Below are 21,023 nucleotides of genomic sequence, written 5' to 3'. Positions count from 1 at the left end.
CAACTGAAGCCCTCCAGCTCTCTTTGGAAGTCTGTTTTACTTCTTCTTTAGACCAAAGCTTCATTGACTTTTCAGAGTTGAAAGCAGATTGGAAGTATAAAATTAGAAAGAGGGAGAGACACTGCTAGAGGCAGCAAGTGAGGACCTCGCCCCCGACCAAAAAAAATTACCCAAAGTGAGAACTCAAAAATGAGTCAGACTGGATGACCTCTAAGGTCCATTCTAGCTCCAAAAATCTATGGCTTTGGTGGAAAATCTTAACAGTTTGGGGACAAATAACCTTACCAGTACCATATCAAATAATGGCTCACAAAGATGATCCACTGTCAATAATAAATCATAATCAGTATATCTTAGTTAGGAAAATAGGACAGTATAGATTACTTTCTTAAATGTTGTTAAAATTATTTGTATAAAACTTTTTGTTACTTGGAAGTTTTACTTTTACAGGATACCTAATTCCCTGACAATACCAGTTAAAGGAAAGCATTACTGTAGTTCATTAAAAGACAGTCTCTGTCCTTAAAATGCTCTTAATTTAGAGAGGGACTACAACATGCCAATTGAAATGCAGAGGAAAATGAAGTATTAGACAAAGGTTAAAAACCAAGGGACAAGGGAACAAAGAGGGAACATTTACGTTCTCTCTGGGAACTTGGGAAAAGAATATAGGAGGCAGCATTTGAGCTGGGATTTGGGTAATGCACAGGCAGAGAAGGAGGGGGGAGTGTCAGCAGATAAAGGAAATTTTAGTCTGAGGGAACAGAATGAACAAAAAGGAGAATTATAAAAAGTGAATGACAATAGCCTATGCCATGTGCCTGGATCTGAGTGTTCATGAGATGGGGTTGTAGTGGAGATATATCAAACTGGAAAGGTCAGTTGGGACCAGATCATAAAAGTGTTTAAATGCTAGGCCAACGAGTCAGGAAAGACTTTAGAGCCAGAAGGAGGCATGATGCAACCAAGTGATGGCAAAAGTCAACCAGGAAGGTAAACTCTGATGAAACTTTAAAGGACAGGGAAATATTGGATATAGAGTGACAAGTTAGGAGATGACTGAAGGAGTTCAGGCAAGGAAATTAGGAGGACCTATATTAAATAGGTAGCAGGAATGGAAGGAAGGATCTGATAATGGGAGACACCAAGGAATTAGCATCTACGTGACTGACTAGGTTAGCAGTGAGTATTCAGACAGGATTCTGAGTATTCACACTGGATGACCAGAGGGTTGTGATACCATAACTGTGATTGGGAAGGGAAGGAGGGAGCAATTTTTAAATAGTTGCAAAGGTGTGGGGAGGAGGAGATGTATAAGAATATTTAGAAATAGGTCTTGTATATGATTAGAAAACTAATTCAATAGATATTTGGACTATATATAGCATGTATGAATATGAATTTGGGGCAACTGAAGCACAGCATTGTTCCCTATGTGTAGACAAAGTACATTTCTTGACTTTCTTTGTTTTTTAATTGCCATCTGGCCACAATGGTCCATATGTTCCTGAGCATCCACCCCTGCCACCCACCTCATATCTTCTAAAAGAATTAAAACTTATTTCTATTAGTCAAAAAGTTTAGGACACATCTGTGATTTAAAAAGAAATCTTTAAAATTAAATTCTAAAGCTTGATTTTTAGAATTATCTCTACTTTTCAAAGATTATACAGGTTACAATATCAGAAATAAATGCTGGGTTATATAATAAATCTTTATAACCCAAAATTTTCCTGACAGATGGCTTGTAGAGGAAAGACAAATAATGACAAAAGAGAATTGAAATAATATCTGTGCTTTTAGTGCCAAAGCTAGAAATGTAAAACTCCCAAGTAAATAGAAAAATTAGCTGCCGTCTTGCAAAATAGCCAATTCTCTAGATCTGTAAGGGATATTTGGGTCATATACTAATAGAGGAAAAAGATATATCAAAAGGCTTTTCAGACCCCTCCATTTCCCATTGCTTTCGAGATTTTCTTCATGTAAATGAGAAGAGACTTAAGTTGTCAGTATCTACCAAACTAAGTATTGGCAAATTAGCAAAGTTGTAAAAGGTTTTAACTGAATGGCTCTCATATATTTTTTTTTTTAAAAGTGTCTTTAGAACTTTAAGGATCTGTAATAATACCCTATGACTCTGTTTTTTGAATTAGTAACTTCAAGTAAGATCATCTTGATCTATTGAAGACTTTGGCCACTAGGGACCATAAACTTAAGGGATTACTCGGGTAGTAATTCTGCTATGTACATTGTCATTTAAGGTTTGTACTCATAATTTGACCATTGAAAGTATGAATACTATTTCAGTAATGTACTTTTGTGTTTAAATTCTAAAGTCTATTACCTTATAAATTGAGAAAATTACATAGTTAAGTCTAGTTAAAGAGATTAAGCCTTTTAGAGCCCTGTGTGTGTGTGTGCGTGCGCGCTTGCTCACGGGCGACTGTGTGGGTGGGTGTGGGGTTGTGTTTATTCCAGATTGGAGTTTGATCATTAACCAAGATTAGTACCTTAACCTAATATCGGCGGGAGGTTTCTCCGGTTGGTAATCTCTTAACATTCAAAGAACTCTATTCTTTTGCTTAAGATTATTGGTCTCAGGTCATATAAATTAGAAGGAATATAAACCTTGATAAGCATTGGAATGGCATGAGTAATCTGACGTTCTCACAACACCGGGAAAGATAATGTTTGTCCTTTATTTTTTTCACAAGATTTATATAGTTGGGGGTAGAGAGGGAGGTGTTAAAGAGATTAAGCCTCTAGACTAAGATTTAGACTATTAGACTGTTAGTCTAATTTCAGGCTTGACCTTAGTTGGTGTTGAATAGAACCATACGTTACTATTAATTTTACATGCTCTATTCATTGTTAACCTGATTAGGTCCGTGCAAAACTTTAGAGTACCTTGGACAAATTTTATATTGCTTTAGAGGATATGGGAAAATGGCACATGGAGATAGATAGATGATAGATAGATAGATAGATAGATAGATAGATAGATAGATAGATAGATAGAATGTTTGGGCTGGTAAACATCTCAGATTACTACTCCTGATATGTAAATTCTTATACGTTTTAGTAGTGAGCTCATGAGACAGTCTATCACCTTATAAATTGGGAAAGTATGTAGTTAATTATTTCTGTCTTCCCCAAATCTCAGATTCCCTAGGATGTAAGCCCTCTTCTTTAACATCTGGGGGACTATTTATCTTTAAGAAAGCCTTCATGTGGGGCGCCTGGGTGGCTCAGTCGTTGGGCGTCTGCCTTTGGCTCAGGTCATGATCTCAGGATCCTGGGATCGAGCCCCGCATCAGGCTCCCTACTCGGCGGGAAGCCTGCTTCTCCCTCTCCCTCTCCCCCTGCTTGTGTTCCCTCTCTCGCTGTCTCTCTCTCTGTCAAATAAATAAATAAAATCTTTTAAAAAAAAAAAAAAAGCCTTCATGTAAGAGGCAAATTTGGCCCTTACCTCAATACTGTTGAATTATAGGTGGTTAACCTGAAGAGAGGAGAAGAGGTATTTGTTATATGTCATAGCTTCCTTACTATACTATGAGTTCCTTAAGATCAGTAACCAAGTCTCAGCATGTTTATATCCCCTATAACATATATGCATAGTAGGTGCCCAATGTACGTTAATTGAATGAATGAGTATCCTCCCATTGTCTCACTGGGAATACTGTAAAATCACTTTAGCAATTGGATTTTTATACTCAGAATGCTTTACCAAAGCTAAAACTGAATTTCTTTTCTTTTACAGGTGCAGGAGACATTGTTGCAATCATGATTGGCAATCTGAAAGGCACAAAAATTCTACAATCTATTCAAAGAGGCATACAAGTAACAATGGTCATCGAAGTAGGGAAAAAACATGGCCCTTGGGTGAATCACTATTCAATTTTCTTCGTTTCTGTGTCCTTTTTTATTATTACGGCAGCAACTGTGGGCTATTTTATCTTTTATTCTGCTCGAAGATTACGGAATGCAAGAGCTCAAAGCAGGAAACAGGTTTGCAGTGGTTCTTTCTTCCAATCTAAAAACACTTTTTTAAAAAAGATTTTATTTTTAAGTAATCTCTACACCCAGCGTCGGGCTCAAACTCACAACCCCAAGATCAAGAGTCACATGCTCCACTGACTGAAACAGCCAGGAGCCCCAAAAATACTCTTTTAATTGTGGTTTCAGAGTCATGCATTTTAATATATTTCACTTGCTAGACAGTGATCCATGCATGTTTTATGAAAACTGATAGTTTTTAAAGCATACCAGCTTCCATCCTCTCAAAAGTTTTATTTTCTGTAATTTGTCTATGGCCTTAATCCTGCTTGATTAAGTCTTCTGACACCTCATTAGGGAGCACAGCCAGCATTTAATTATATATGGGTGTAAATGCATATGTTCTTTTAATTTTTTTTCTAAATTATCAAAGCATTTTGTGCTCAATGTAGAAAATTTAGAAATCAGAAAGTACAAAGAAAAAACCTTCACCCAAACTCCATGTAACAAAAAAACTGCAGTCACCACCAAAAGGTAACCACTGTTATTTTACATGTGTGTGTGCGTCTGTGCATGTGTGTATTTGCATGTGGGATCAGGGCTGGGAAGAGAGACTAGGCTGAATATCATGAGAAGGCAGGTTTAAAGATCTGATGGTACATGATATAGTGCTAGGCTCCGGTCACATATTCATAATTTCTATCATATCATATTTTAACAACTGATGTATAAATAGGTACAAAGTATAGAATCAGTAGAGCAAAAACACAAAAGCATCACTGAGCCAGGGAATTACCTGTGGTTGTGTGCCATTGATCCTAGCACTTTTAAACTGTCCCTCATCCCCTTGATACCCTCACTTCTCTCCTTCCCCACCTTCACTTCCATGGTCACTTCCACGTATACATCTTCAGTTCCTTTGGCCCTTCTCTCTCTTTGTTACACTTGCTGTCAAAATCCAACCCTGGTTAAATCCTACTTCCTCCCTACTCTGTGCCTGCACTTCGAAGTAGCAGAAAAAACACTGACCTCAGTACAAACTAATCTCACTTTAAATTTATGACCACAAACTTGGAGTGAGCCCTTAATGCTGCCAACAATCGTACTACGTTTTCTTAGCCACCCCCCTGCTTTCGCAAGTAACTAATCATACATGTTCCTTTCTCCTTAAACCTCCAGCACCTCCTCTAACTTTACTCTCTGCTTGTAGTTTGGATCTTATTCCACTGAGGAAATTGAAATGATCCAAAGAGTACTTCTCCTTGCTTCCGCCACAGCTATTCATCTGTGTGTATCTGTGTCTGTATCCTATGTCCTCTGCCCTGTCTTCTGTCACTGTGGACACACAAACATGCTATTATTGCTTCCCTTTTCAAAAGAACTTCTCTTGACCCCAGGCCAGAAATCTTGGAGTTATCCTTTATTTCTCTTTTACCTCTCACTTCCCATATAACTTCCATCAGCAAATCCTGTTGGTTCTACCTTCATTAAATATCCAGAATCCACTTACTGCTTACCACTTCCATTGCTTCCACCCTGGTCCCAGCCATCATCATTTCTTAGCTCCTCCCCCTCTCAAGTAGTCTCAGTACAGTAGAGTGCGGTGCTATTTCTCCAGAATGCTCAGTAGGGATTTAATGCATTCAGCTGATCATATAGTAAGGGCAGGAATACATTTTTATATGTACTGAGAAGTTCCTCCCAAGGCAATGAAATTCTGGCCACTTATGTACCCTCTTTCCAAGAAGGAAAGGTGAACCCAATTTATTTGGGAGTGGGGGAGCAGTGAAGACTTCTATATTGAAGTTAATTGAATTTAGGAACAGATTAGAAATTGAAATCTTATTATAAAACCTTCATAAAGATTAGACACCAGTATATGATAATGAATGATGATTATCTCAATGTTTAAAGTTAATTGACTTCTGTTCCTCTCCTGAGAGAAGCAGCTTATCACATTGGTGGCAAGTTCAGCCTGTTACTAGCTGTGGTCAAAAGGATGTTTAAAATTCTTATGCCAAGCCATTCAGTAGTTTCACAGTGTGTTAATATTTGACATTTATATATTGTGCTGTTTTTATCTCTGAGGTTGGAGAGAAATTGGTATCCAGTATGACTATTAAAGGTTATGGATACAATGACAAGAGTGTTTGGTTTGTATATGTTCATGGTGGGGTATGTATTTCTGAATTCTAAGTGCTATAATCTGTTAACATGGCATTAAACCCTATCAGAAAGTAATACAGTTTATAAAGAACTGACTGGTGTCACATAACTTCCATTGAATATTTAACTCTGGTCTCATCATTCATTTAAGTAATTTTCATAGTTTATAATATATTTTATGAAAATTAAGTTGTGTAAAGAATAGCATTACAGGGTGCCTGGGTGGCTCAGTCAGTTAAGTGTATGACTCTTGATTTTGGCTCAGGTCATGATTTCAGGGTCATGGGATCAAGCTACCAGCGCCAGCCTCCGTGCTCAGCACAGAGTCAGCTTGAGATTCTCTCCCTCTCCCCCTACCTCTCCCCCTCCCCCCCGCTCATGTGCGCGCACGCTCACGCACCCTCTTTCCCTTTCAAATAAATAAATAAAATCTTTAAAAAAAAGAATAGCATTAAAACTTCTCACCTTTTAGAGAAGGCTTTGGAAAGGGCTTCTTTCACTACTTAGTGGGCTATTTCTGTGTATCCTTTGGTGACTAAAGGATTACATATGTGACTGGTAATCCCTTTTGCTTATTAATATTTGAAGGTGTCACAATGTCATTTACATGTTGTTCAGTTTTCCTGACTTCCTATTTATTTATTTATTTATTTATTTATTTTTATTTTTATTTGACAGAGAGAGACACAGTGAGAGAGGGAACACAAGCAGGGGGAGTGGGAGAGGGAGAAGCAGGCTTCCCGTGGAGCAGGGAGCCCAATGCGGGGCTCGATCCCAGGACCCTGGGATCGTGACCTGAGCTGAAGGCAGTTGCTTAACCAACTGAGCCACCCAGGCACCCCTCCTATTTATTTTTAAAAGGTAGAGCTTGATATACATGATGGTTATAACTATACTGAATACTTAACCGCATTATTCCCATTTTACAGGTAGAAATGGTAATGAAACTGAGTTATGGAAACTTGCCTTCATTAGAATATGAGGAATTCATTAGAATATTCAGGAATGTCTTCCCTCTGAACTATTATAATGCATAGTATATAATGTCAGGCAAACTGATAAATGCGTAATCATAAATTTTGATGACCAAGAGCCCAAATATAATGGGCAGCACATAGTGGCCACATGCCTGAGATGTCATAGTACGATGTGTGAGAATACATATCATCCCTGTTCCTGTGCATAGAAAGCTTTTAAACAACTGAAAAGTATCAATGGGCTGTGAATGAAAATAACATATCAGGCATTACATGGTGGATTTGTGTCCACACTGGGAACAACCCTAACCTGAGACCAGGAAGATTATGGAAAACCTTTTGGTGTGCTCAAACTAATGAATTTGGGAGTGACCACTATAACTTGACTCTGGCATGAGACACCCAGAATTTTGGTGTGTGGTGCATGTATCCTAACTGTACTTAAGCAGTTAATACTCAGTGGCAACAAGGCATGTGTTGGATTAAACATTGGCTAGTGAAATAAAAGAGGGCTCTAGGTGAAATAGAAGCTGGCCTAGGTATAATGGAAGAAGCTGAATTAACTTTTGAAGAGTGACTTGCAGAAGAAAAGAATTTATTCTTTGAAATTAGGCATTGGAAGGAATCATCTGCCAGGAGGGAAAAAATGGGAATCCTCTTGGAAAGAGGGTAAAGCCTTGATAATATGGTCATACAGACCCAGTACATAATGCTAGAGAGTGCTAGCACTCAACACTGGGAAAGAGCATGTTTCTGACACAACAGGGTCTGTTAACTATTTTACTGCAAATGGAGGCCCAAGGACCCATGTAGTAACGGCCTCCCATTTTTAGCTATGGAAGCTCAGGGAGAACATCTTTGAGACACATGCAGATCCCCAACCTTGTGGAATTTTTTTGAGTGAAATTGTAACTTACATTGCTGATCTCTAACTTACCTTGACCAAAGGGATGGACCAAAATAAGACGAGCTAGTAGGAATAATATTGAATGATACCCGTGTATTCTTCATGAGAGGGAGATGGCCTTCCTGCACAATAGTCAGTGAGAACCTATAACTATATAATAGTGTGATTTGAGCCAAGTGATTTGTTTTGTCTTCAGTTAACATGGAACCTAGAAATGACAGAATCATCCTCACTGGTGATAACACTTGTCCATAATAATATCTAGTATGTGGGCAAAGAACAATTCTTCTAGGAAGGTTTAATAAACACTTCTGTGGTACTTCCTGATTTATTTTGTAACCAAACCAAACTGTATCCTAGCCATATTGTGATATGGTGTAATACTAGTATTGTTGGCAAAATTCAACTATCTTATATAAATAAATCATGTGATAGTCAAATGTATTGGGAAACCGAACTAAAACCTCCAAAGAATATGATACCAATGGAGAGTGATTGGCCTGAGGAAGAATTAGATTTAGTTCCATTACCATATTAAATGGCTCTATACAGTTTTATCACAAAGTTCAAGTAGTCATAGAACAAGGAAGTAAACAGATAATTAAACTGGTACATCAATATAAAGATGTTTGAAATGGTCTTACAGATTAAAAGAAGCCTATTTATGCCCTTCATTGGCTTCTGCAAGTATTAGGTATGCTTATGTTGTTCTTATTGCACCTTATGTATAAATGCTATACTGACTGCAGAAGTCCAAATAACTATGACTATTTTGTTGTTAAAAAGACCTTGATCAAGAGATGGGGGTGGGGAGCACCAGAGTGGCTCAGTTGGTTAAGGGTCGGACTCTTAATCTCAGCTCAGGTCTTGATCTCAGGGGTCATGAGTTCAAGCCCCATGTTGGGCTCCATGCTGGGCGTGGAACCTACTTAGAAAAAAAGACTACTTTAAAAGAAAAAGAGAGATAGGGGATGGATTGTGATGAAAGGTAGCACAGTAGATCTAGTTGCTTACTCCTTACCAGTCTCCAAGGGAACGATGACTGGCCTTTGGGAATGTGGCCCTCAAAGTGTTTTTTATGTTAGTTATTGATGATTTTGTTATACACACCTGGAGCAATGGACCATGTTGTACCAGCTTGTCATGCTTGCTTGGCACTATAGTCGAGATTGATGATATGCACCTATTTTCATTGTTGGGGTCCTGAGTTTCAGGCAGTATGGCGAGTTGCTAGCAGGATTATCTAGTGACCAGCCACCCATCTGAGCCTCAGACCCTGAGACTCAAATTGGTTCCCTGGGCAGAGATATGCCACACATGTCTTTGTAGTTTGCTGCCAAAAAGATAGCACTCTTTGTGGTCTCACATGAGGAAAAACTAAGCTACGTTAATATCTTAAAATTTGTCCTTGAACTGAAAGCATGACTAATAATATCTGAAATAGTTCTGGTTACATTAGGTTTTCTTCACTAGTACATGAAATTAACTGGAAGACTTATCAGGTGTCTGCATATCTACCAATGTCAATATACACATTTGTGGTGGGTGTATGCATACATATGTATCTGTTCCTGCTCAAATTTGAGACTTATTGGAGCCTTTTACAAAACCATTATTTTGGCTCTTAGATAAGAAGAGTAGATTAAATAAATTATTCTCTTAGTAGGACCTAGTTTTATAGTCTTTCGCTGACTCTCACTGAACAAAAGGAAGCTCTTACAATGGGTCTCAAGATTTTTGTATATTCACTTACTCTAATCTTACATTTACATCACTAATTCTAAAGGTTTTGATTGTCTTTTTTGAAAAATGCAATAATCTGAGTCATAACTTACCTACTGGGTCAAATTCCCCTTTCCCTCATTGCTCTTCCTGATAGTGCATTTCCTCACACTGTTCACAGTGTGATCACCTTCAGGCAAGTAGTCTGTACTCCTATTTATCCCCATCTCCATAGTTCCATAGACTTATGGGAAACTGTTTTATAGCCTGTACCTCTTCTTTCCTTTAGGAATCCTTCATTAAAATATGCATAGGTTTTTATTGGAAAAAAAAAGATTTCTTTCATTTCTCATATATCTGAACAGCCACATGACTCAGACATTGATTTTGTTCACAGGAATAGATCTGAGGGAAAGAATCCTGTTACCATAAGTCTTGATTCTGTTCTATAAATTCTGAGTCAAACTTTTATGAAAATTTTCATTTTAAAAGAAGTGATGACTTAAAGCAAGAAAATCTGGTTTGCTTATATCCACCCTCCTTTCTTGCTTTTGCATACCCTGCCCCCCATCAAGTAATTAGGTTTGACTACATGCCTAGTGTTATTCATGTGGGTTTCAGTTATGCTAAAAGCTGAATGCCTTGGGACCAAAAACCAGGCTGACAAATCACCAGCCTGGAACATTTATTTTACTTAATTAGATGTAAATACACAAATAAACTAAGTAGAATATCTTTGAGTTTATAATTTAAAAATTGAACATTGTAATATAGGATAAGAATTGGCTTGACTTTTCATTTTCAGCCCAAATAAAGTCTCACTCAGAACTAAGAAAACTATATAGCCGAGATTTCTTCAGTGACTAGAATGATCACAGCTTTTGAACAGAGTAATGACATTAAGCTTCTGTTAAGAAAATTGGCCGCCCACCAAGCTTTTTTGAATTAGTCTTCAAGTCTGTTGCCAGATATTCTTACACCAGGTATCTCTTTGGATTGGAGAGGAGGCAGGGAGAGTCTGTTGGTATAAAATACTTGCTTAAAAGAGTTCCCCCAAATCACAGTAAGTAGCGAATTTAGGAAGGATTTGAAGATTGGATAATAGCTGACTTTGAGGTTTTTGTTTTTTTTCTTATTTCTTTCATTTATCTTCTTCACAAGGAATGTGAAGCCTTTTAAAGGCTTCTTTGCTATTACACAATGGAGGCAGTGTACTATAGTGGAGAGATCATGGGCTTTAAAGCCAGATAGAACCTGGACTTGAATTGAATCACAGCTCTGCAACTAACCAGCAGCCTGGACTTTAGTCAAGCTTCTGAACCTTTTCTTGTCTATAAACCTTGGATATTAAAATACCTATTCCATAAGGTTGTTAATGATTAAACAAGATGACACATGTAAAAAAGCTTAGGGTTGAACCTGACCATGGTGGGGGCCAATACCTGTTCCCTAAGCCTTTCTTTCCCCAGTTTTTGTGGAATAGAGGCTTTTAATGAGTACAGCTGTGACTTGGATGAGAAAATCATGAAAATCTGTTTTGATTTCTAAATTCAGAAGCTATTCTTTGAGCAATTACTAGGCTCTATGGGAAATTAAAAAAAAAAATGTTTAAGGCCCAGTCCTCCAGCTACTTGCAATCTAGTAGGAGAGAGAGACACATGAATAGTGCAATTACAGAATATGATAAGAGGTAGAGGGGTGACTGGGTAGCTCAGTCAGTTAAGCGTCTGCCTTTGGCTTGGGTCATGATCCCAGGGTCCCTCAGCAGGGAGTCTGCTTATCCATCTCTCTCTCTCTCTCTCCCTCTGCCCCTCCCCCCGCTTGTGCACGCTCTCTCTCTCAAATAAATACTTTTACAAAAAGAGGTAGAAACAATATGCTATTGGAACTTATAAGGTAGGAGGGAATTCTGAAATGGTGGAAAGGCACCGGGAAAGTGTCCAGTATAATTTGTGTAACAAACTAGATATATGCTTGAAGTTATGTTTTTAAGGAATAAAATACAAATTACAGTTTGATTTGGGACACATTTTCTTTAAATGTGGAGGCATATTTGGGCACCCAGAAGTTTGATTTAAGTAATATATCCAAACATATGTATTTAATATAAACTGCTTAATCTTAATGTTCTCGTATTTCAGTTTTTAGAGGAATGAATGCATCTGGGAAACTCTTGCTATCCGTGTGACAGTGAACTGTTTTGAGTACTAATGGCAGTTTTGTGAGTGATCTTCATTTAAGCTCTAAAAACACAGTTTGTGCTTCTTACCAAAATCATGTGTCTCACATCCATATTTAAAGAAAATGGTTTTCCTTTTTCTTTATAAAATTCAGTAGGAGTTATTGGAATTACCTGAATTTCCTTTTAAAGGGCTTGTTTTTTTTTAATTCCAAAGCTGCTTTGTTAAACATTGGTTTATACTATGATGCAAGTCTCTTAGAGATCCTTCAAAATCAAGTCCCTTGCCTAGGATCTTCTGGCATCTTGGATTTTGCTGTGTTTTTATATCCTCCTTGCTTTTTTTTTTTTTTTTTTTTTTTTTAGCATTGGTCTTAATGTGAGTTCCATTCTCATAAGCGTAGACTTGGACATTACATTTTGAGCTTGCCTTTGAGCCCATCCCTCAAATTTGCATTAGTCTTGCATATAATTAAACAAAGTTATATGTTTCACAGTCATTCCTAATAAATTAATAAGCACTAGCACTGGAGACTCAGGCATTTATATTGTGTTGAATATTTTAGAATGAGAAATCAGACTACATAGACTCAAGTAAATACACTAGAGATGTATCACCTCCTTGTGAGTACAATTCCCCAATTATGTCACACAGCTTGTTTAAATCAGACGTGCTCTAAAGACAAAGTGCAAAATGACTGTCAAAGACTTACCATCAACCACATTTTTTTCTTTTCCTGTTTTTCTTCTTGGCTCCTTTTTTTTTTTTTTTTTTAACCATTTGCAGTTTTCACAATAGGTTTCTAAATAGCTCATGATCTATGTGAAAAGAAAATACTGATGTGTGGAAGTCTAGGCCAGGGCCAGGACCCTTAGGCATACTGGTTATTCACTATAAGGACTGGCCACAATTTCACAGATCATAGAATCCAGGAGTTGGAAAAACTTCAAAAGGTAGCCGAATTACAGATGTATTGTAATGGAATATTGAAATATGAAGAGCAGAGTCCCAGTAACAGCTCTGTCATTTTGAGGGTGTGCGCCCTTTTGGATGAGTTATTTAACTTATCCAAACCTCCATTTGCTCATCTCTAAAATGGGAATATTATCTCCTTCAGGGGGTTGTTAGGATTAAATGAGGTAACAGACATCAAAAATAATTTTAAATTATAAAATAACTACATAAATATAAAGAAATAGTACTAGCTTCCTGCTGCAAGCCACAGTAAAAAAAAGAAAAAGAAAAAGAAAAGATGCTACCTTGATATTAGGGGAAGGAACACTTAACTCTAGGCTTTAGTGGGACTGACACCAACTCTGTGATTTTGATTTTACGTCTTCCACTGTAGGCATCAGTTTTCTTATCCATCAGATTAGATATCAGGCTAGGTGAATTCTAAGAGTTCTTCCAGCTCTAAAGATCCTAAGTGTGCTTCCTTTTATTGTCCCTCTATTATTTACTTATGATGCAAGTAACAGAACAGAAAACATGTGTGCATAAAATAAAGTACCATCATTGAATTGCCCTTTTCTTAAGATTTTATTTTTTTGAGAGAGGAAGAGAGAGCACAGAAGGAGAGTGGGAGGGAGAAGCAGATTCCCTGCTGAGCAGAGAGCCCGACGTGATGCTGGGCTTGATCCCAGGACCCTGAGATCATGACCTGAGCTGAAGGCAGACGCTTAACCGACTGAGCCACCCAGGCGCCCCTGAACTGCCCTTTTGAGTTAACTCACAAGTCCTAAAGTGGGAGTGAAAGGGTCTCAATTAACATCCTTCCTTCAAAGGACTAGCTAGGCCTTCCTATTAACTTTCTGTTAAGCTATTTCTGCTCGTCAGGTAACAATCTAAGAAGTTTCTGGGGTTCCTGAGACAGCAAAGAAATAGTTTGGCTAGTAATCTCCTTGGCATTAAGCCAAATACTTTTCACAAAATGACATCTTATATAGGAGGCAGGTTTGGGCATTAAAGAATTTCCTCATATACCTATACTCATGGATTATTCCCTTCCAAAGTATATTTGCTACAGATGTGTATAAACATGTTACAAGAACCTGTTATGCTTATTGATGAATAGTAGTTTATATTTTCATTTAATAAACATTTTGAGTGTCTGCTATATGCCAGACATGATGCTAGATACTTTATATTATCTCTAATTTTCACATATTCTTCATGTCAGTTGGGGGTTTTCCTGCTGGGGATGGAGGTACATAGTCACAGTGACCTCTGGTTCTGAGTGCCTGCTGTTTGCTGAATTTCTACTAAGTTCATTTTACACTACAAAATAGGAGATTTGCTAATCATCTTGCCATGCCGCACATGCTTCTCTATGCCAAGCAGCGTCTGCCCAAGTGTGAAAGCTGGCCTTTTCTTCAATTTACACATATATTATATTCACTTGAGGCATTTGTGTGTGTGATAGATATTAACTAAAAGGGAAGGAAGGTTTTATTTGCAGCATTACAAATAATTTTAAATCAACACTAAATATCTCACACCACCTGGGATTTTTTTCCATTTGGCCACTTCACCCCACAAAGAGGGACAGTCTTTTCGTTGATTCTTTCTCACCTTGCCCTTACCTCTTAGATTTCCTCCTAAACCCCAGCTTCACTTCTTGTACTATTATTGAGGTAAAAATGATATATAACATTAAATTTTAGGTGCACAACATAATATGAGATCTGTATGCACTACAAAATGATCACTACCAAAAGTCTAGTTATCATCCATCACCATTCATTTGACCCCCTGTACCCATTTTGTCGAACCCCTTCCTCTCTGGTAACCATCAATTTGTTCTTTGTATCTATGAGTTTGTTTTTATATTATTTTGTTTGTTTTTTCCTGGATTCTACCTATAAGTGAGATCATAGGGTATTTGTCTTTCTCTGCCTGACTTATTTCACTTAGCATAATATTCTCAAGGTCCATCCATCTTATCATAAGTGACAAGATTTCATTCTTTATGGCTGAATAGTATTCCTCTGTGTGTGTGTGTGTGTCTGTGTGTCTGTGTGTCTGTGTCTGTGTGTACCACATACTCTTTATCCATTCATCTGATGGATATTTAGATTGTTTCCATATCTTGGCTATTGTAAATAATGTGGCAATGAAGATAGGGTGCATGTATCTTTTTGAATTAGTGATTTTGTGTTCTTTTGATAAATACCCAGAAGTAGAACAGCTAGATCATATGATAGATCTATTCTTAATTTTTTTAAAGATTTAATTTATTTTACTGTAGAGAGAGAGTGGGGGGAGGGGGGAGAGGGAGAGAGAGAATCTCAAACCTACTCCACGCTGAGTGTGGAGCCTGACATAGGGCTCAATCTCATGACCCTGAGATCCTGACCTGAGCCAAAACCAAGAGTTGGGCACTCAACTGACTGAGCCACCCAGGTGTCCCTATTCTTAATTTTTTGAGGAACCTTCATACTGTTTTCCTAGTGGCTATGCCAGCTTACATTCCAACATCCTATCTAACATTAGTTATTTCTTATCTTTTTGATAATAGCCATTCTAACAGGTGTGAGGTGGTATTTCAGTGTAGTTCTGATTTGCGTTTTCCTAATACTTAGTGATGTTGAATATCTTTCATGTGCCTGTTGGCCATCTGTATGTCTTCTTTGGAAAAACGTCTATTCAGACCTTTTGTCCCCTTATTAAATTGGGTTGTTTGGTTTTTTATTGTTGAATTGTAAGAGTTTTTTCTGTATTTTGGCTATTAACCCCTTATCGGATATATGATTTGCAAGTATCTTCTCCCATTGAGTAGGTTGCCTTTTCATTTTGATGGTGATTTCCTTTGCTGTGCAGAAGCTTTTTAGTTTGATGTAGTCCTGTTGGTTTATTTTTGCTTTTGTTTTCCTTGCCTTTGGAGTCAGATCCACAAATATGTCACTAAGACCCCTGTCAAGGAGCTTACTGCCTATGTTTTCTTCTGGAATTTTATGGTTTCAGGTCTTACACTCAAGTCTTTAATCTATTTTAATTTGTGTATGGTATAAGATAGTGGCCTAGTTTCTATTCTTTACATATAGCTGTCGAGTTTTCTCCGAGCACCATTTATTGAAGAGAATGTCCTTTCTCCATTGTATATTCTTGGCTCCTTTGTCATAAATTAATTGTCTGTATATGTGTGGATTTATTCCTGGGCTCTAAATTCTGTTCTATTGATCTGTGTCTGTCTTTATGCCAATGCCATACTGTTTTGATTACTGTATAGCTTTGTAGTATAGTTTGAAATCTGGGAGCATGATACTCCAGGTTTGTTCTTCTTTCTCAAGATTGCCCTGGTTATTTGGGATCTTTTGTGGTTCCATACAAATTTTAGAATTATTCTCTTTCTGTGAAAAATGCCATTGGAATTTTGATAGGGATTGCATTGTAGATTGCTTTAGGTTGTATGGACATTTTAGCAATATTAATTCTTCCAATCCATGAGCATGGGATATCTTTCCTTTTATTTGTGTCATCTTCAGCTTCTTTCATCTTAGGTTTTCAGTGTACAGGTTTTTCACCTACTTGGTTAAATTTATTCCTAGCTATTTTATTGTTATTGATGCAATTGTAAATGAGATTGCTTTCTTAATTTCTCTTTATGATAGTTAATTATTAGTGTATAGAAATATAACAGATTTCTGTATATTGATTTTATATTCTACAACTTTACTGAATTCATTTATTCTAACTTTTTTTAGTGGAAACTTCAGGGTTTTATATATATAGTATCATGTCATCTGCAGTTTTACTTCTTCCTTTCCTATTTGGATGTGTTTTATTCCATTTTCTTACCTTATTGCTGTGGTTAGGACATCCAATACTATGTTGAATAAAAGTGATGAGTGGGCATCCTTGTCTTGTTTCTGATCTTAGAGGAAAAACTTTCAGTTTTTTCACCATTGAATATGATGTTAGCTGTGTGTTTGTCATATATAGCCTTTATTATGTTGAGGTATATTCCTTCTATACCCACTTTGTTGAGAGTTTTTATCATAAACGGATGTTGAATTTTGTCAGTGCTTTTTCTGCATCTACTAAGATGATATGATTTTTTTTCCTTCGTTTTATTAATGTGGTGTATCAGGTTGATTGATTTGCAGATGTCGAACCATCCTTGTATCCCTGAAATAAGTCCTACTTGATTGTGCTTAATTATCCTTTTAATGTTTTGTTGAATTCAGTTTGTTGAATTTTGTTGAGGATTTTTGTTGAGAATTTTTGCAGCTGTGTTCCTCAAAGATATTGGCCTGTAATTTTCTATGTGGTGTCCTTGTCTGGTTTTGGCATCAGGGTAATGCTGGCCTTGTAAAATGAGTTTGGAAATGTTCCTTCCTCTTCAATTTTTGGAAGAGTTTGAGAAGCAAAGGTATTAAATATTCTTTGGATGTTTGGTCGAGTTCACCAGTGAAACCATCTGGCCCTAGGCTTTTGTTTGTTGGGAAGTTTTTCATTACTGATTTAATCTCCTTACTAGAAATCAGTCTATTCAGATTTTCTATTTCTTCATAATTAGACTTGGAAGGTTGTGTGTTACTTGGAATTTATCCATTTCTTCTAGGTTGTCCAACTTGTTGGCATATAATTGTAGTAATTTCTTACGACCCTTGTATTTCTGTGGTATCAGTTATAAATTCTCTTTCATTTCTGATTTTATTTACTTGAACCTCTCTCTTTTTTCCTTGGTTAGTGTAGCGAAAGGTTTATCAATTTTGTTTCTCTTTTCAGAGAACCAGCTCTTAGTTTTATTGATCTTTTCTACTGTCTTTATAGTCTTTGTTTCACTTATTTCCACTGTGATCTTTATTATCTCCTCTAAGGTGTAAAGTTATTTGTTTGAGATTTTTCTTGTTTCTTGAGGTAGGCCTATATTACTATGAATTTCCCTCATAGAGGTGCTTTTATTGCATCACATAGGTTTTTGGTATGTTGTATTTCTGTTTTCATTTGTCTCTAGATATTTTTTTTATTTCCTCTTTGATTTTTTTCAGTGACTCATTGGTTGTTTAGTAGCATGTTTCATTTCTACATTTTTGTGTCTTTTTTCCATTTTTCTTTAATTGATTTCTAGTCTTCTACCAGCATGTTTGGAAAAGATACTTGATGTGATTTCAGTCTTCTTGAACTTGAGACTTGTTTTGTGCCATAACATGTGATCTATCCTGGAGACTGTTTCAGATGCACTTGAGAAGAATGTATATTCCGCTGTGTTTGAATGGAATGTTCTATATATACCTATCAAGCCCATCTGATCTGATGTGCTGTTTAAGGCTGATGTGTCTTTATTGATTTTCTGTCTGGATGATCTATCCAATGATGTAAATGGGTTGTTAAAGTCCCCTACCATTATTGTATTGCTGTCAATTTCTCCCTGTAGGTCTGTTAATATTTGCTTTATATATGCTGGTCCTTCTGTGATGGGTGTATGTATATTTGTAAATGTTATATCCTCTAGCTAGATTGACAACTTTATCATTATGTAATGCCCTTCTTTGTCCTTTATTACAATCTTTGTTTTAAAGTCTGTTTTATCTGGTATGAGTATAGCTACACCATCTTTCTTTTTGTTTCTGTTTGCATGGAATATCTTTCTCTATCCTTTCACTTTCAGACTCTGTATCTTTACTTCTGAAGTGAGTCTCTTGTAGGCAGCATAAAGTTGGGTCTTTTTTTTTTTTTAATCCGTTTACCTACTCTGTGCCTTTTGATTGGAGAATCTAGTCCATTTACATTTAAAGTAATTATTGATAGGCATGTACTTACTGCCATTTTGTTACTTGTTTTCTGGATTTTTTGGTAGTTTCTTCTCTTCCTTCCTTCCTCTCTTTCTCTTCCCTTGTGGTTTAATGGCTTTCTTTAGTGTTAAACATTTCGATTTCTTTCTTATTTTGTGTATTTACTAAGGTTTTTGCCTTGTGGTTACCATGATGTTCACATATAACATAATGGGTATATAATGATTGGTTTTAAGTTGATAGGAACTTAAATTTGAACACATTCCAAAACTTTTTAGTCCCCCCCACATTTTATATCTTTGATGTCACATTTTATATCTTTTGTTTTATGCAAACCTTAAATAATTACTGTAGTCTTAGTTAAATTTACTACTAATGGCTGTTGATCTTATACTTGCATTATAAGTGATTAATCCACTATCTTTACTATATATTTACCTTTTCCAGTGAAATTTTTACAGTTTTGTAACAAGTAAAAATTTTCTTGTTATTTGATTAGTGCTGTATCTTTTTAGCTTAAAGAAGTGCCTTTAACATTTCTTGTAAGGCTGAATTAATGGTCATGAACTTGTTCAGTTCTTACTTATCTGCAAACCTCTTAACCTCCCCTTCAATTCTGAAATATAACATTGCTGGTAGAAAATTCTTGTTTGGACTTTTTTTTTTTTTTACCTCCAGCACTTAAATATGTCGTACCATTCCCTTCTCGCCTGAAAGTTTCTGGTGAAAAATCTGCTGGTAGACTTATGGGCTTTCCTCTATACGTAGCAAGTTATATTTCTCTTGGTGCTTTTAAAATTCTCTCTTTATCTTTAACTTTTACCATTTTTAATTATGGTGTTTCTTGGTGTGGATCTCTTTGGGTTCCTCTTAGTTGAAATTCTTTGGGGTTTCTGGACCTTGTTCTTTCATTTGGAACATATTCCTCTCATTTTGCCTGATGTTCTATGCTTATTTCTATGTATTAGGCAAATCAGCTACCTCTCCCAGCCTTGAAGGAGCGGCCTTGTGTAAGAGATGTCCCATAGAGCTCCGAAGTGCTATGCTCCTGGCCACCTGCACCAGGCCCTCAAGGGATGACCTCTGTGTGAGCTGTGCATTCCTGCCTGCTTTGGTGGGGCCACAGCTCTGGCATGGGGATGGGTGGGGCCCTCAGTGGGGTGTACTCTCTAGCACCAACAGGCTAGAGGAAGAGTTCCAAATTGTCACTGCCAGGACCAGCATCAGCAAATTAGAATGAGTTATCAAAAATGGCACTTACCAGTGTCTCCATTCCCCAGTAGAGTCCCAACAAGTTTCTGGCTCTCTGGTGGACCCTTCAAACTGGTGTTTTTATACTGGGTCTGGTGGTGATTGAATCTGTGCATGAACCTTTTGAGAGGGGATTCTCTGTTCCCTATACATCTGGAACTAATCCCAGTTGGCTTTCAAAGCCAGGCATTTGGGGGGTTTGTCTCGCCTATGCAAGATGTAGGGGCTGGGGTTCCTGATGTGAAGCACAAACCCCTTGCTTCTTAGGGAAAAGTTCCATATTTGTGAGATCCCTCTCAATTGTGGATCACTGTATCTGGGGTGGTTTGTTTTGTTTGTTTGGTTTTGGTGAGACTATGTCTCTGCCTCTCTCACCCATTTTGATGCTGTTCTTTTATCCTTTGTTATGGAGGTTCTGTTTATCCAGTTTTTAGCTCTTTTCCAGAGGAAATTATTACATATGTTAATTTGTTGTGTCTGTGGGAGGATCAGGATCAGGATCTTCCTATGCCACCATCTTGAATTGCCCAACTTCACTTCTGATCAGTTATGCATATTTTAGTCCTTATTCCCAAAATGAGCCTTGGGCTTGCTTTTTCATATCTGGACTGATATACATATATGTCCAGTGAAACAAGAAAGGCTTACTACTTTCAGAATCCACCCTCCTTATAATAAGGCAGTAGTGGTTATAAACAGCAGTTTTCCCCCTAATGCGAAATAACACTCTATGGATTGATATTATCCTCATTTTAATAGGTGAGTAAACAAGCTCAGCAATTTAATTACCTGTCCAGGATTATTCATTTAGTAAGTGACAAACAGAGATTTTGAATCTAAGTCCATTTAAATCCAAATCCTGTGCACTATCTACCAAACAAGACACGATTCAAAAGAGAAATTGGGAAAAGATGCATTTTAAGATACTCAAAGGCTGAAAATAGGAAAATTGCTTTGAAAATTCATAGCATCTGAATCCATTTGGAATAGTAGATTTGTCATTGTAGCCCAAAGGTGCTATTTAAGAACATTGGGAAACATAAGTGAAAAGTTTAGTAATTTGAAAATTCTGCCTGATAGCAGATAA

At 37.0% G+C, this 21,023-nt stretch overlaps 1 protein-coding gene across 3 annotated transcripts in view; it reads left to right on the top strand.

Moving 5' to 3' along the window:
- The window catches only part of RNF128 (ring finger protein 128), a 103,062-nt gene that overhangs the window by 61,024 nt on the left and 21,015 nt on the right, over positions 1–21,023 (top strand). For 2 of the 3 annotated variants that reach the window (XM_078065484.1, XM_078065483.1), the window contains exon 2: positions 3,761–4,008. In XM_078065484.1, coding sequence (XP_077921610.1) covers positions 3,761–4,008 — 248 coding nt within the window. The remainder of the gene's footprint in view (positions 1–3,760; positions 4,009–21,023) is intronic. The other variant, XM_078065485.1, reaches the window with a different exon arrangement.

The sequence above is a fragment of the Halichoerus grypus genome, chromosome X, assembly GCF_964656455.1.
Source record: "Halichoerus grypus chromosome X, mHalGry1.hap1.1, whole genome shotgun sequence".
In the NCBI taxonomy this organism is placed as follows: domain Eukaryota; kingdom Metazoa; phylum Chordata; class Mammalia; order Carnivora; family Phocidae; genus Halichoerus; species Halichoerus grypus.
This window is presented reverse-complemented; position numbering and strand designations above follow the sequence as displayed.